Source organism: Silurus meridionalis, chromosome 22 (genome assembly GCF_014805685.1).
Source record: "Silurus meridionalis isolate SWU-2019-XX chromosome 22, ASM1480568v1, whole genome shotgun sequence".
NCBI classification, from domain to species: Eukaryota; Metazoa; Chordata; class Actinopteri; order Siluriformes; family Siluridae; genus Silurus; species Silurus meridionalis.
In genome coordinates, this window is record NC_060905.1 from 9,938,081 (window position 1) to 9,953,227 (window position 15,147).

A 15,147-nucleotide genomic window follows, 5' to 3' on the forward strand; every position below is an offset into this window, starting at 1 on the left:
AGTCCTACACACACACATATATGGTCGCTGGATGTGGGTATGGTGTTGTCATGGTTATAGCTGTTGGGTGGTCTGTAGAATGTCCATGGCAGCGTCCTAAGACACAAAAAAGAAACTAAGATGAAGTGCACAAAACCGACCCATGAATGAGAACTGACTTCTGATAAATGTCTAAAAAGCTCTAATTGAGAATTTGTATCTGAATTAAAAGCTTTCTTGTAAAATCAGTATAAGTATCAGACTGCTCTTATTTGCGGAAACTGCTGATGATCTTTTGTAATGGATAAGTGGTTCGACTGCATAGTAGCAGGCCCTGTCTTTGTTGCTCATAGCAACTCATAGCAACTCATACAAATGAGCAACACGTTTAAGCACTGGACAAAAATAGCCATGACATAATTAGGGCTATAATTAACGATGAATTACGTAAACCCTTAAATCAACGCAACAATGAGCCTGTAACATATCAGACACCACGTAGCAGCAGCCAGCCTCAGGTCCAGCTCAGGATCATTTTCATGCTAAAACAGTGTTTGGGCCATGTAGCTCCAGTGAAGAGACATTTTATTGCTACAGCACACAAAGATTGTACTTTTTTCTGACTTTTATTGTGCAGCAACAGTTTGGGGAAGAACCAAATACTAGTGTTATGGTCAGGGGTGCACAGGGTCCACTTTATACACAATTACAAAACCACCTTAAATTGTTTACTGTTTTACTGCTTACTGCCATAAGCATATTGAGTATATACATCTTTTTTCTCTCATATATATCTAATATATATCTTTATATATTCTTATATTTTATATACTTTTTGTACTTTATTTATCTGCCTTCTTTTTCTTTGTTTTATTTTTCTCTCCATCCTATTCCCTCATGCCGGACCGTCGTAAAAAGCATTTCACTGCATGTCGGACTCTGTATGTATTTGTATGTGACAAATAAAATTTGATTTGATTTGATTTATAAACCACCATTCACTATCCAATTCACTGTCCAGTTAAAGGAACACAATCACTGTTTATGTAATCACATATTTATCTAATCACTGTTAACCAGCATTTTAAAACCGAGTGCTACTTCTTGGGTACAGATTAATGTGAAGGGCTACTAGTTTGATACACACAAGTCAAAATAACACACAAGTTCTGAAATAAAAAAATTGCTTAATTTACCTTTAATTATATGTTATTATCAATAATTAATGATATTTATCTATTCATCTATATATTTTAATATTGTCATTTTCAAACTCATACCAATGCAAGTGTGATTTAAAAAAGAATAGCAACAAAAAAAGTTAGATGCAGCTCACTGGTAAGTGCTGCTATGTTGAGCAAATTTTTAGAAAAGGCCCACGGGCACCATGTTGGTGACCCCCGTAATAGAATTTCAGCATATAGAAAGTTTTTTCTTGTATATAATATTGAATGTCTGGGTTAGAATAAAAGAGAAGAATACACATGCTTTTTAATTGGACAAATTTGTTCTTTATGTAGACACAGTGCTGTCATCTGAAGTCTCACATGGTACTGCAGTCCTACATTCTGTGACCTGAAAAGGCCTTTAGTGGACACCAAGTCTCCATATGAACCATTTATTTCAACAGAGCAGGTTTTGCCTTGACATCACTAATAAGAGTTACTTTCCTGGTTCAAGTCGAGGCTTTAATATCGTCCGGCTGATGCAAGCATACTGCTCTCTTTGCAACAGGGTGTCTAAGATGCAGCAGTTTAATCTGTGTGGAGTACCAATAAAAAATACAAATATATTAAAAACATTGACAAACATTCATTTTTATTAAACATTAAAAACACCAGCATTAATTGACACTGTCTGATTTTTTTTTTCATTGTTGCTGAAGTATAATATAATGACAAGACTGAGGATTGTTTTTATTAGAGAAAGTTGGACTACTGTTATAGCATAATATAATTATAGCACAAATGTGTTTGTACTGGTTTGATTAATGACAGTAATAATTGTTTGTACTCCAGAACAGATTTCTTTTTAAATGAACAGCATTTTTAATTTTGTGCTTTTAATTAGAACACACTACACATACTCATTTAGCCAGGAATAATAGATATTTTGTGAAGAAAAAACTAATGAAGATACCGTAATTTCCGGACTATTAAGCGCACCCAAATATAAGCCGCACCCACTGAATTTAAAATGATTTTTATTTTGAACATAAATAAGCCGCACCTGTCTATAAGCCGCTGAAACTAATGAACTTTACACAGGCTTTAACGAAAGACAGTGCCTGTAACACGGCTTGTATCTAAACAGTAGCCTACCAAGAAAGTCATTGTTCACTGTCTTCCTCCTTCCTTTCACAAAAAGTTTTTCTTTTGGCATCACTGTACGTTTAAAAATCACCATCGGTGAAGCTTTTCTCCCGATGCCGTGCAGCTCAGAACACAGGTGAAGTGCGTTTTTTCATGCCCGGTTGTTTTCAGCGTGACAAATGATTCGCATTTCCTGTTGCCAGTCCGAGTGAGCGGCAGGTCAAACGTCAGAGGAACCTCATCCATATTTATGATGTGGTGCGGTCTGATTCAGTGGGAGCGCATCTGATTTAATATAAAGATTTTCATTGGTTCACCTGAACCCATTCTGCAATTTCATTTGTCTAATATTATGGGGCTCAGTTTTTTGCTTGAAGTTTGTAAAACTGGGAAAAACCCAGGAAAAATCCATAAATTAGCCGCTTCATTGTTTAAGCCACAGGGTTCAAAGCGCAGGAAAAAAGTATCGGCTTATAGTCCGGAAAATACGGTAATTTACCTTTTAATCAGAGCAAATTAGGAATATAAGGGAGTCAAACACTCTCACAAGAAGGCAACGTCATTTTCAATGCGAAAAAATTGTTAGTATTAAACGTTGAAATTTGCTGACAGCGCAAAGCATCTTGTGTATGAAACCATAAATTGTTTTATAAAGTGACCATATGAAGAAAACTTTTTTTACACTGTACTGACAGGAGAAGGTCACTAGAGGTGGTCCACTAGCAAAGCCACTCATTTTGCAAAAGACAGAACAGAAGCTTTAGGATGACCTTCACCTCTGCCTTGTGGTGGTTATGGGACGTTTGCGCTTTTTTTTATTCGCGTTTCCATATTAATATAAATTTAAACTTATTGTAGCGCATATTTTTAAAATGGACACATCCCACGTGCAACAATATGCGCATGAACTTGAATTATGAAATTTGCTTTGCTAGTACATGTATACACAGTGATTCTGTAAACGTGATGGAATTACATATTATAACCAGAATATTTCTTATCTAATAAAGATATTTCAAGAGCTTCACAAACCATTGAGGAACACTTATATCTTTATTTGACATCTTGATTAAAGATATATTTAAAAATCTGGGTGGAGAAAAACAGTAGGGTTTTTATACATTTGGATCGATCAGCTGAAACAGAGACGACTCATGACTGAGCACTGGAAGGGTTTGGGTTCACACTGATGGACGTTCCAGAAGCGCTCTTCTTCCTGTGCCTGTTCCTCTTCTTTTTCTCACCATCTGTACTGTTGGGCTGCTGTGGCATTGGCTTCTTCTTCTTTTTCAAACAGCTCAGAGGATTCGGGTTTCTTGACTTTCTCTTGCGCTTCTTGCCCCGCCGCTCCTCGCTGTCTTTACAGAGGCCCTGCTCAGTTTTCAGACTCTGGAGGCTCTGTTGGTGATGAGGACTCACAAGCTCTCCCAGCTGCACTGCCTCCACGTGCTTCACTGAACACGCTGATGGTTTGTCTAACACCATTGTGTTGAGGACAATGTAGATCAAAGGAACGCCAGGGATCGCCATCAGAGCTGTAGTCAACTCTCTGTCCTGCAAACGACCAGAAAGTCAGCAGTTTTAAACATTCAATCAATCGTTCATGTACGTCTGAAGAAAATATGGTGTAGGGAAAAAGGTTTTATGGATCATCCATGCTTCCACAAAGGCAGAGAAAATCACTTTAATCTCAATTTCATTACCCACCATGACATTTTCAATATTCAGCTAGAAAGCTTTTTTTTATTTTTTATTATCTCAATGTTAAATCACAAAGATGTATAAACACATTTCCTGAAACACAGCAATTCCTTACATTGCACAATAATGGCACCAGTACCGCAGTGGTTAGTGTGAAGCGATCTGGATCGAGCTCAAATGCGAGATTCTGCCTGTGTCCAGTTTGGCATGTTCTTCCTGTGTTTTTTGTTTTGTTTTTGTGATTTCCTTCAGGTTTACCAGTTTCCTCTTATAAAGAACATGATGATATACGGATCAGCGACTTATAATTGTCCCCATGTTTGTGTGTGTCTGTGTCTGTGCCTGCATGATCCCCTGAGATCGAACAGCATAATATCCAAAATCTATTTCTGCCTAATGCCAGTATTTCTGGAATGAGCTTCAGATTCACCATGACCTTTACCAAGTGAAAGTGCTCACTGAAGATTAGTGAATGAATAAAAAAAAAGTTTTGTTCTCCTAAAATCCTGGCAGTTACTCATGCTGTGTTTATTCTACGTTTTTTTCTTAATACTGAAGTTGTGACTGCACAATAAACATTTCTAATGGACAATAGGAATCAATTGCTTTTGTTAAAAAAACATTCATAATTTGATGCATATTTTAAATATTAAAGCTTTAAGGAAGATGCATCATTTCTACAACTTAGGCATTTATGGCATTTGGCAGATGCCCGTATCCAGATGTTTGTCTGTCAAGTCTCAATTAATAAATACATTCTAATGCTGATTCATAGGACACAGACTAACAACACCAATCTTTAGGTTAGGTTCAGTGTTAACTTGTGGGTGAGAGAATAAAGAGGTCATATGGCATGCATGCACCAGTTATACATTACCACTATATCTCGCTATTACCTGCGTGGCAACGAAGTAGTGATGTGCATTTGTTCCTCCCAGCATGGACAGCAGGCACTCAGATGCAGCAACAGGCTCCTTGTGTTTACATTTCCGGACCTGAAACCTCTGCAGGATTAATTTAGCTCCATACAAGTCTTTCGCGAGTGTCTCCAGTTCCTTCAGTGCGCATCTGTGTAATGAGAGCAATAACATCCATCAGAGGTCTGAGTCTGGCCATGATCCAGTCACTATTCAGAAGAAGAAATAACCCATTTACTTACTTGGTGGTGCAAAGCTGAACCTCCCCCATGAAATATTTCGGCAGCTGCTCTTTGATTTGGATTTTATTCTTCAATGCAGCCTGACAGAAAGTGCCGTCGATCAGTATTTGAAACGGTTCCCGAAAACCAAAGTTGTACTTGTAGAAACTGATCGTCTTCTTTGCATGTTTCTGTCGCTTGATCTTCATCCTGACTTCAACTCAAACTCAACTCAAATCACCAGCTTTAAACGTTGAGCGTAATAATAACCACAGCATTGAAAAACGAATAAATTGGATTTTTTGGTTTCCAAAAACACAACCAGCGTGGTATTCACGGAGTTACGAACAAACTGTTCCGTACGGAAACATGACACCGTTCGTCAATACTATCTAAAGTGTGAAGTAAATCCCAAACACATATATACTATGTATATATATTTGTAAATAGACATTGTATTGCAAATTATAAATTACAGTGTATAAGTGAGATTCAGAAAATTACCCACAGCACACAGGAACTAATAAGCGTATCGTTGTTTCTCTCGAAATGTAGCACAGTCGTACCATACCCGGAAGTCAAGCCGCGGTCTTCTGTTTCGCGTGTTGAGAAAGATGGCAACTCGCAAAGACCCTGCGCCTGGGGCCAGCCTGGAGTCCGCTGTTAAACAGGTCCAGATCGAAGGCCTGGTGAGTACAAATGGTCCAAACGTTGTTTTGATTGAGCGGATGTTAGCTTGGGTAATGTTCTAAACTTATCATAAAGGCTCCCAGCATGGTGTCTGACTAGCAGCATAGAAGTTGAAGTTTACACTCAGGAAGGCTTTTAATCAATACAAACAATCAACTAATATGTTGATGTGAGTGAGTTTTATGGAGAAAGCAATTCTTGTTCCACTGATTTAATCACAGATGCTGCTATACACTATTTACGACACGTAATGCAACACATAACGAAGCATACAGAATATCAAAAGTTCATTATTGTGAGGGATGTTTATACAATTTCCTTATTAATAATCATAATTGATTTCTAATTCAGCATGCTGTCTAGTTCGGACACAAAAGAAGGTATTGGATGTGTGTGTCAATGTCTGAGCATCTCTTCACTTAGACACGTCTTCTCTGTATATAGTGATGTCCAAAAAGTGTAAGAGGACATTGGAAATCTAGGAAGTAAACAGAAAGCTTTAGAACTAGTTCAGTAAATGTTCAACTTCAAGGTTTTGTTATCGGGACAAAATGTGTCACAATTTCCATTCCCCCATGTGCTATTGATCATGTTATCTGCTTTGTACAACTTTTCCTTCTCTTCTAGTGAAAGTGTGTAAGTTCAGTCAACACCCTGGTGGATTTGATCTATAATAAATGATGTGGAAACATGTGGAGCTTGTCATTAAAGCAAAAGAAAAAAAGGTCAAAGCAAAGACTAAAATTCATGTCAATATTTCAAAGAATTCAAATCGAAATGTATTTTAATTAAGTTTCTCAATAATCAAGTCAAGAGTCAAGAAGCTTTTATTGTCATTTCAACCATGTATAGCTGATGCAGTACACAGTGAAATGAAACAACGTTCCTCCAGAACCTTGATGCTACATAAAACAACATAAAACAACAATCACAGTAACAGAAAACACAGGGCCAAAGACTAGTAAGAAAAATCCTTGCCACATAAAGTGCATGTGTGCAACCTGGTGCAAACAGTGCAAAAGACAACACAAGACAGTGCATTACAACACAGGACAGTGCAAGACAAAACACAAAATAGCTCCGCCATTAAACCTGTTGTAACAAAATAATATAAATTGTAAAGCATATGCAGCAGTAGCACATTCGGCGGTTTGGATCCCACTGTAACATTGTGTACACTATATGGACGAAGCTACTGGGACACGAGACTTTTCCAGCCGGATGTGGCCTTTAAATTCAAAAGAATTACATTTTCCCTTCACCTCAACCAGAACACCCAAACATGTTCCAATATGACAATTATGCATAAAGCACACTCCATGAAGATTTGATACATGGTATGGAGAGGAAGATCTTATGTGGCCTGATCTGGAGCTCTGACCTCAACCTTATTGAACACCTTTGGTATAAATCGGAACACGCACTGCACCTGAGCCCTAACTCACCTCCTTCAGTGCCTGAATGAGCACAGATCTCAACAAACACACTCCAAAATCTAGTGGAACATCTTTGTAGAAGAGAGGAGGTTATTATAAGAGCAAATTGGGACTAAATATTGAATGGGATGTTAAATAATTTTTGCATAAGCATCTTTGTATATACATATTTTTTTTTTCATATATATCTTTATATATTTAATATTTTGTATAGTTTATACTCTTTATTCTTATATCTGCCTTCTTTTTCTTGGTTTATTTTTCTCCCCATCCTATTCCCTCATCCCGAACCCTCATAAAAAGCATTTCGCTGCATGTCGTACTCTGTATGTATGTGTATGTGACAAATAAAATTTGATTTGATTTAAAAAAAGAAGGAAAAAGCACACAGGTCTGGTCATGTGTCCACAAGCTTTTGTCCATATAGTGTATTATTCATGAGTTTCTGTCATCATCTGAGGTCAATGTCACTCTAATAGTATAAACACAAACTGCATCTTAAAATATCTAGATTTTGTTTATTAATGGTTTTAGGCCAGTGAACATTTGTAAATTTTTGCCCAGTACAGAATATGTAAGCACTCTGGTTTTATGATGCTGTGAGGATTCAGGAGATATTTATAACAACTGGCAATTCATTACAAACTAAATATATTAGGCTTATGTCTGTTTTTTTATGCCAAAAATCTCCATCCATCCATAAATCAGTAGATACTGTCCATCCATTCATCATTCATACACACATCCATATATTATATATACTTGACAAGTCTTTGCAGGACATCAGCAAAAGGTAAAACTGGAGCCTAAATATAATTAAGATTTCTTCATATTTTAATAGCAGTTATCTTTGGTTTACAAGGGTTGTTGTTGCAGGTAGTTTTTCCAGGCTTCCACAAACATACATCTCTGTAAGTGTGATGTTCAGAGGTTTAGTGTTTTCTGGGACAAAGATCACAATTTGTGATGTGATGTACTGCACCTTACTTGTATTGCGTGAGGTTTGATCTTTGAGTAAAAGAAAGGCGACTGTAAGCGTTTAGAAGTTTTGAGTGTAGACATTTATTTTACCTTCAGCAGTGAGAAATCCAAAAAAACGACGATCACAAATGTTAATAATAATAAACTGCGTTAATAATAAAACAACAAGCAATTTTATGTTTAGAATTTCTTTTCTCTAACTGTAGCGAAATTGATAAAGCATGACTTAGAAACCGAGGTACGTACCGAAGCGTGAATTTTGTGTACCGTGACACACCTAATAGTATATTGCTGAAAATAGCTACACATTCATTTCCTGAAGCTTGCTGTAAAAGCCTTCTGAAAGACACGTGATCCTATAGGTTCTGCCTGGAGATCTTTGGCTTCTAAAGCTATATTCATTCAGCGACTTGCAGAGACGAATTGATTGGAACGCATTTATTTTTAACGAGACCTGGCAAAATGAGCGACATCGATTGTTGATGTGTAGATGTGGGCGTGTCCGGCGACGTGACAAAGTAGAGGAGGAAAAAAAATGTAACATAACATGCTGCAGTGACTGCCAGTTGGAGAGAAGACAGTAGAGGGCATGTGGTCTGTCTCCTGATTGATTCTCCTGATTTTGTTGTCATAAATTGGACCACTAGTCGCCCCATTCACTGATAAAAGTTGTCATGCCAACCAGTAGTAGGAACATCAACTGCTGACTACATAGTACAGCGACTGAGAACGTAGCTAGATTGTGTCCTCCTTTACATTTTTGTCCTTGCATGAGTGCTTGCTTGTGTTTATACCCAGAAGATGTGTTATGGTTCACTTGTTTAATGTGGTTCAGCTGATGTTGGTAGGCAGGGGGAGAACTTATCGCTCAGTCCTGTATTTCATGGAGAAATTATAGCACTGAAAGTGATCGACTCGGGGAGGCAGCATTGATCAGTTGTTTTCTTTTAGGGGTTTGTTGCTGGACTGATGTGGTCATGGGTGGGTGTGTGTGTGTGTGTGTGTGTGTGTGTGTGTGTGTGTGTGTGTGTGTGTGTGTGTCAGTCAATGTCCGAGAAGCCACTTTTAAATTCATAACCATGGCAGCAGCTTTAGAGTGCATTTTCCAGCGAGAAGGCACTTGTAGTTGACAGAACCTGAGTAACAGCAAAATGTTGAAAAGCTCCTCATGCCCTGAATGCTCAATTTTTTTGATTTCCCAGCACATCACTGCCTACTGAAAGTAAAATTCCTTCTTTCTTACCAGCAGGTGGACCCTAAAACCCGCACTATAACACATATCTGACAAATAGCACATTTTTTTATTTATTTATTTTTATTTTTTTTTGTGGTCTGCAATACACTAAGACCAAAAGTTTGCAGGCTTCCAACCAACACTCCCATTCTTTTTTTTCCCTTCTCCAAAAGTGTGTACAGATGTACAAGGGATGTATGCTATAGCGTAATTTTCTTCCCTGCAACTTGGAGGCCCAAACCTGCTCCAACATCACAATATTCCTTCTCTACAAAGACATTGTTTATGAAGGTCGAAGTTGAAAAACGAACAGATCCACGGTCTTGCTAATGCTCTAGTGGCTGAATAACCATAATTCCTCTTAGCCAGACTCCAGAAATGTGAAACGTGGTGCTTATTACAACAGAAAAGGGGCACAAACACAATGTAAATACACTTGGTTGTTGAATAGGATGGTTATCAGTACACATGGGTGTGATGGCCGGGTGTGCTTACTTTTGAGCTTGTAGTGTGTGCTCTCAGTTCCGTTTCCAAAAATTTAACAGGTGCAATACTTGTATATTTTTTTTTAAAGAATGCTGTATATTTTTCATTTCTTACTACGTTTAATGTTGTGGAAACCCCACGGATAAAGCGAACACTATAAACAGTCGTTTCCTCGCCGGCCTCTGTCCTGATGTTCTCGTATAAATATTTATACTCGGTCTATAACGGAATGCGTCGGCAAAGCTGAAGTTATTTCGTAATGAGTCTGTCGAGTCGGTCATTATTCAGTTTTTTACTCCTCGTCCGATTTATTTTTTTCTTTGATTGCTCTCTGTGTGTGTGTTGAATGATTTACACAGTTACAGTTCGACTTGTCGTCGTTTCCCTAGCAGCCTCTTCAAAACCTTAGCACTCTGATCGCCAGCCTCTCATGATGGGGTGCAATCAGTGCGAGCAGCAGTGGCTGCCAGATGTTCTCCATGCAGCAGGTGAGCGTTAGTCAGCTGCGTATTCTTGCTTCTGTCACTGCCCCACACACACACACACACACACACACACACACACACACACACACACACACACACACACACACACACACACACACACACACACTTACTTCAAGTGCCTGGTAATGTTAGATGTTATGTTCATTTTTTTTTTAAAAGATTTCTGGCATCTACATGAGAAGCACCGTCTTAATTAAACATTAAAAAAAGATGATTTTTAGCCACTGGTTTTGAGTTTTTCAGGCTTTGCAGATTTAAAGGATGTAATATGCCGTTTTTTTACCATCTGTGTGTATTAAGCAGATGGATTTTCCCTGACTGCATCATAGCAGGTCATTAGCTTAACCAGTAAACTCGAAAAAACTTCATTTTCCAACCTCTTTTTGCGCCGTCTAAAACTTTCCTTCGTTTTTCAGGCTTCTCTGTAACAAGCCGACAGATCCCAAACCAATTAGCTGTGAAAAACATTCTACAGGTTGACAATTTGCCCTAATTTTCATTCGAGTTCGTGCTCTCATTCTGAACAGCTGAACAAAATGAACTCAAGGCAGCGGCTTGATAGACTTTATCTTGTGTACCAGCCAAGCTCGGAGTGTAGACAGACTTCTCAGAAGGGTAATTGCTTAAACAGTAACACAGGCCTTGCTTGAAAAACAGGCAGCGGCAGGTGTATTTTTGGAGCACTGTACTTTGCGCTGAAACCTGAATCATTAGCAGGCAGCAACGTGAATCCCTTGTTCTTTCTCAAGTTGTTTGAAAGCTGTTATCTGGCTTAAGGCGCATCAGCACAAAGGAATATGGCGACGCTTCTTGCCCCTCGTTTAAAAGTGACGATACGGTCTCTTGCAGTTGAAATGAACCAGCAGCAGGGGGCAGACTGGCTCCACTGGCTGTTTGTTTGTTTGTTTGTGGAGGAGGTTTGCTTGTGTGTTGTATCATAAGCCTGTCATTTTAAACACCAGAATTAGATTATCGTCGAATTATTCGACGCAGCAACACCGGTTTCCTTTTCTGCAGCAATTTCGGAACTTTTAGGTGCTCTGCAGATGTGTTTTGAACAGATTGGGTTTATTAGACATTAAAGGGAAAGGGGGGGTTTTGCGGGGGTCGAGGTGTAGCCATTAGACATTCAGCTAAGAGCACGGTCCAGGCTAACGGGTGTAGACCGATCACTTTTTATCTTATTAGAGGGCCAGCTGTTTGTGTTTTTTCTGCAGGCCTCCAGAGACTGCGCGTTAACTGCACCAGGGTTCTGCGGGTCACACTGATGAGCTCGGAGGATGTGCGTCATCCCTATTGGGTCAATCGCATACTTAATAGTGCAGGGTTTTTTCAATGATTCATTTACATGATGATTAACTTGGTCACTAATTCATGTCCCATGGGTATTTAAATATACTTCAGTATGACATCGGTCGACTTTAAATTCACCCGAAGGCCAATTGTTTATTAAATTAAATGCTAAATTATTATTAATCAGATGCTCAGGTCACACTTTAATTATACAGACGTCATAGTATGTTTCTATTGTTGACATCATCTTAGTAGCTGGAGTTTCATGGTATAATACCAAAGTGGATTGGACTTTGAAACTCAAGTCTGATACTGATTTCAGAGTCTCAAATATTAATGTAAAAAGAGGGGCATCAATACAATAGCGATCAAGTTAAGCCAGAATGGCTCTTCAGCCCTCTAGTGGTAGGGTGTAGTACAACATTTGCTAATTCCTTTAACCGAATGGAAACCATCTTTTCCAGCATCTTTCCCAACAGTAAATGTGTTTCATAGGAGTTATTCGGAAAAAGATAAAAGGTCGTGGTTGATTAGGTGTTTGGCAGTTTTGGAAATATGATAGTGTAGCCATGCCTTGTTCTGCAGACACAATGTCCAAACATCATCGTCAGGCTCCGGTTTTTAGCTACATCAACGTCATGTTTCAGTGCGAGTAAATTTAGGCTGCTAAACCGCACCGAGAACCAAGACAGCACCAAGACAGCACAAGACAGCTGTCTTGGTGGACAGCACACTTCTGGTGCAGCACAAGACAGCACAGTATGAACAAAAGTTTGCGGACACATGACTATAGGATTGATTTTTCTTTTTTTTAACACCCCATTCCACATTTATTCTCTGTTTGCTGTTATAGTAACCTACAACGTGTGCTTATGGAGATCTGTGGTCATTCAGCCACAAAGGCTTTAGTAAAGCCAGGTATTGATGTAGGGTGAGAAGGACTGGAGTGCAGTTAGTGGTCCAATTCTGCTCTATAGCAGGCCACTTAAGATCTTCCACTTCAACCCATGTAAAGAGTTCCTTCACGCTTTGTGCACAGGCGCATTGTCATACTGGAACAGGTGTGGGTCTCCTAGTTCAAGTGAAGGAACAAATAAATGCTACTGCATCCAAAGACACCCTGTATAATTGTTTCTCCAACTTTGTGGCAACAGTTCGCGGAGGAACCACATATGGCTGGAAAATTCCAGTGTCCCAAAACATTTGTCCATATAGTGTGTAAGTCACCAGGACTTGCGATATTAGAATACGTGCACTAGACCCACGTCTCAGCTCCACACGTATCCACCCTTTTGCTTTAGCACGCATTTTCTTACATAAAATGCAGCCCAGTTTCCTTCACAGAAATAACACACAGGATTACAAGCGAAAGAGTAATCCGTATAAACCTTATTTTCAAGGTGAGCGCAATTTAGGCTGCTGATGGGGAGGAATAGAAGTTGGCAAAGAAAACATGAAAGGATGAAATGAGTAAAAAAAGAAATAATAATGGCGAGCGTAATAAAACAGTTTTTGAGTAAATCTCAGAAGGCTGCTCTAAGTGGAATGACTTAATGTACGCGATCATAATTGTCTGTGCAGTAACACTTCTGTCACATTTCATGCTCACCGGCTCCAATGTTTCCCAGTGATCTACATTTATCCTTTCATTTCTTTATTTTTTGTGTTTTTTAGATGATAAGGACAGATTTCGCTTCACATTTCTGCCGCTGTTCAGTCTTTGCTCATAGAAACATTTGAAATGTTCTCAAGCTGAGATTGAGGATACGCTTGTATCCTGCCCGTTCCTGACTCAGCAGCTGCGCTCCGCGTCCTCAGTAAGACTGAAGGACAGAAGATTCGGGCAGCACGACACCATCCCTGTTCTCTCGCATGTTTTACACATGTGTGAAAGATGGAACCGAGAGAACGGCATGCGTCTACACCCGTTGTGTGTGTCGATGGTGCAGGCGCCGGGCTTTGTTTGCTTTAAGCCTTCCGTTTATCCGCAGGAGTATGTGAGATTGATGGCTATACTGCTGCATGCGTGATGATAAATAAACAGGTGAGCCTACGGATAACATGAAGCTGAAAGACGCTTTTCTGTCCGTCCCTCAACGATGGTCACTGCATCTCCAGGGTGCGGTCCACTGTAGAGGTCAACGCCACTCATAATGACCCAAATCTCTGAATGATACATTTCCTGATTGAGACGTTTAATATGTAATTATGACTTCTTGTAGCCTTTGAGTGCAACTGAAAAGCAGTAAATTTCCAGGAAAGAATGTTTGCCTGCATGGGCCGTGGCAACATTTACTGACTTACAAAGAAGAATTGATCACAGATGTGGAGTATAGTGTTAAATTTTTAGAGGAAGAGAAGAGCATATTCATGTAAATCCACGTATTTAATGCTTAGAAAGACAGAGGTTTCCTCAGGGTTCCTTGGCTTCCTCTCATTTACAAAAATGTGCCAATTGGTACACTGTGATACTTAGTTGTGTGTGTGATATCCACCTTCTCCTAGTTGTAAGGGAGTGTGTGTGATATCCTCCTCCACTTAGTTATGAGGGAGTGTGTGATCTCTTAGTTGTGTGTTTGTGACGATCTCTTAATTATGAAAGTGAGTGTGAATCCACATTCTAGTTATGAGGGAGTGTGTGATATCCTCCTCCACTTATTCTTGTATGTGATATCCTCCTTTTGGTTTTGTGTGTGTGCGTGTGTGTATTCTCCTCTTGGTTGTGTGTGTACCCTCCTCATAGTTGTGTGTGATTTGCTCTTCTTAGTTGTGAGAGAGTGTGTGTGATATCCTTCTCTTACTTGTGTGTGTGTGTGTGTGTGTGTGTGTGTGTGTGTGTGTGTGTATATCCTCATCTCAGTTGTGTATGATGTCCTCTTCTTATTTGTGAGAGAGTGTGTGATATCCTCCTCTTACTTGTGAGTGTGTGTATTGTAAACTGTGCATTCTATTCAGAACCTATTTCCTGCAACATGGCCATTCTTGCAGGGATAAACCCCAGATCACTGTAACGCTGAGTTGAAAGAAGAATGAGTAAATGTCTAGCTGAACACGTAATCTATCAAGATTGAAGGTAAGACTTGGCTTGAGAATGAATCAATCATATTGATTAGGCAGATTTTTTCCCTCTCAAGTGGGTCTTATTCATCATTTGGCGTGGATCGTGTTTTCTCAAGTTGATTAAGTATTAAGCTCTGTTTTTATGTAATGCGGTAATGTCTCACATTATGAGTTCATTAAATATTCACTACTCTTCTTTCATTAACTCATTCAAATCAATTGGCTTTGTCTAGAGTATTTGAATATTTAGTTCATTTTATGGCAGAATATTCAAAATCTTAGAAACAATGGGCTTGCGTTGAATGAAAATATTCAGCAGGATTGAAATCCG

At 39.0% G+C, this 15,147-nt stretch overlaps 2 protein-coding genes across 2 annotated transcripts in view; one reads left to right on the forward strand and one right to left on the reverse strand.

Annotated features, from left to right (window-relative positions):
* Positions 1-3,325: 3,325 nt before the first annotated feature.
* utp23 (UTP23 small subunit processome component) lies at positions 3,326-5,621 on the reverse strand. The gene is made up of 3 exons (XM_046834657.1): positions 5,152-5,621; positions 4,889-5,060; positions 3,326-3,845 (listed from the first exon to the last, which is right to left on the reverse strand). Exons 1-3 carry the CDS (start codon positions 5,337-5,339, stop codon positions 3,444-3,446), a joined length of 762 nt encoding a protein of 253 aa, XP_046690613.1. The 5' UTR covers positions 5,340-5,621; the 3' UTR covers positions 3,326-3,443.
* Positions 5,622-5,685: 64 nt separating this feature from the next.
* eif3hb (eukaryotic translation initiation factor 3, subunit H, b) overlaps positions 5,686-15,147 on the forward strand; it is a 76,307-nt gene continuing 66,845 nt past the window's right edge. Inside the window, exon 1 of the mRNA XM_046834656.1 lies at positions 5,686-5,819. Coding sequence (XP_046690612.1) covers positions 5,745-5,819 — 75 coding nt within the window. The 5' untranslated portion in view covers positions 5,686-5,744. The remainder of the gene's footprint in view (positions 5,820-15,147) is intronic.

What these genes read in the sequence shown, in the direction of transcription:
- utp23 (XM_046834657.1), bottom strand. Translation starts at nt 5,339, where the DNA reads ATGAAGATCAAGCGACAGAAACATGCAAAGAAGACGATCAGTTTCTAC. An exon ending in GTTCAGCTTTGCACCACCAA is followed by an intron (nt 5,061 to 5,151) that starts GTAAGTAAATGG and finishes CTCATTACACAG; the next exon opens with ATGCGCACTGAAGGAACTGG. An exon ending in ACTACTTCGTTGCCACGCAG is followed by an intron (nt 3,846 to 4,888) that starts GTAATAGCGAGA and finishes GGTCGTTTGCAG; the next exon opens with GACAGAGAGTTGACTACAGC.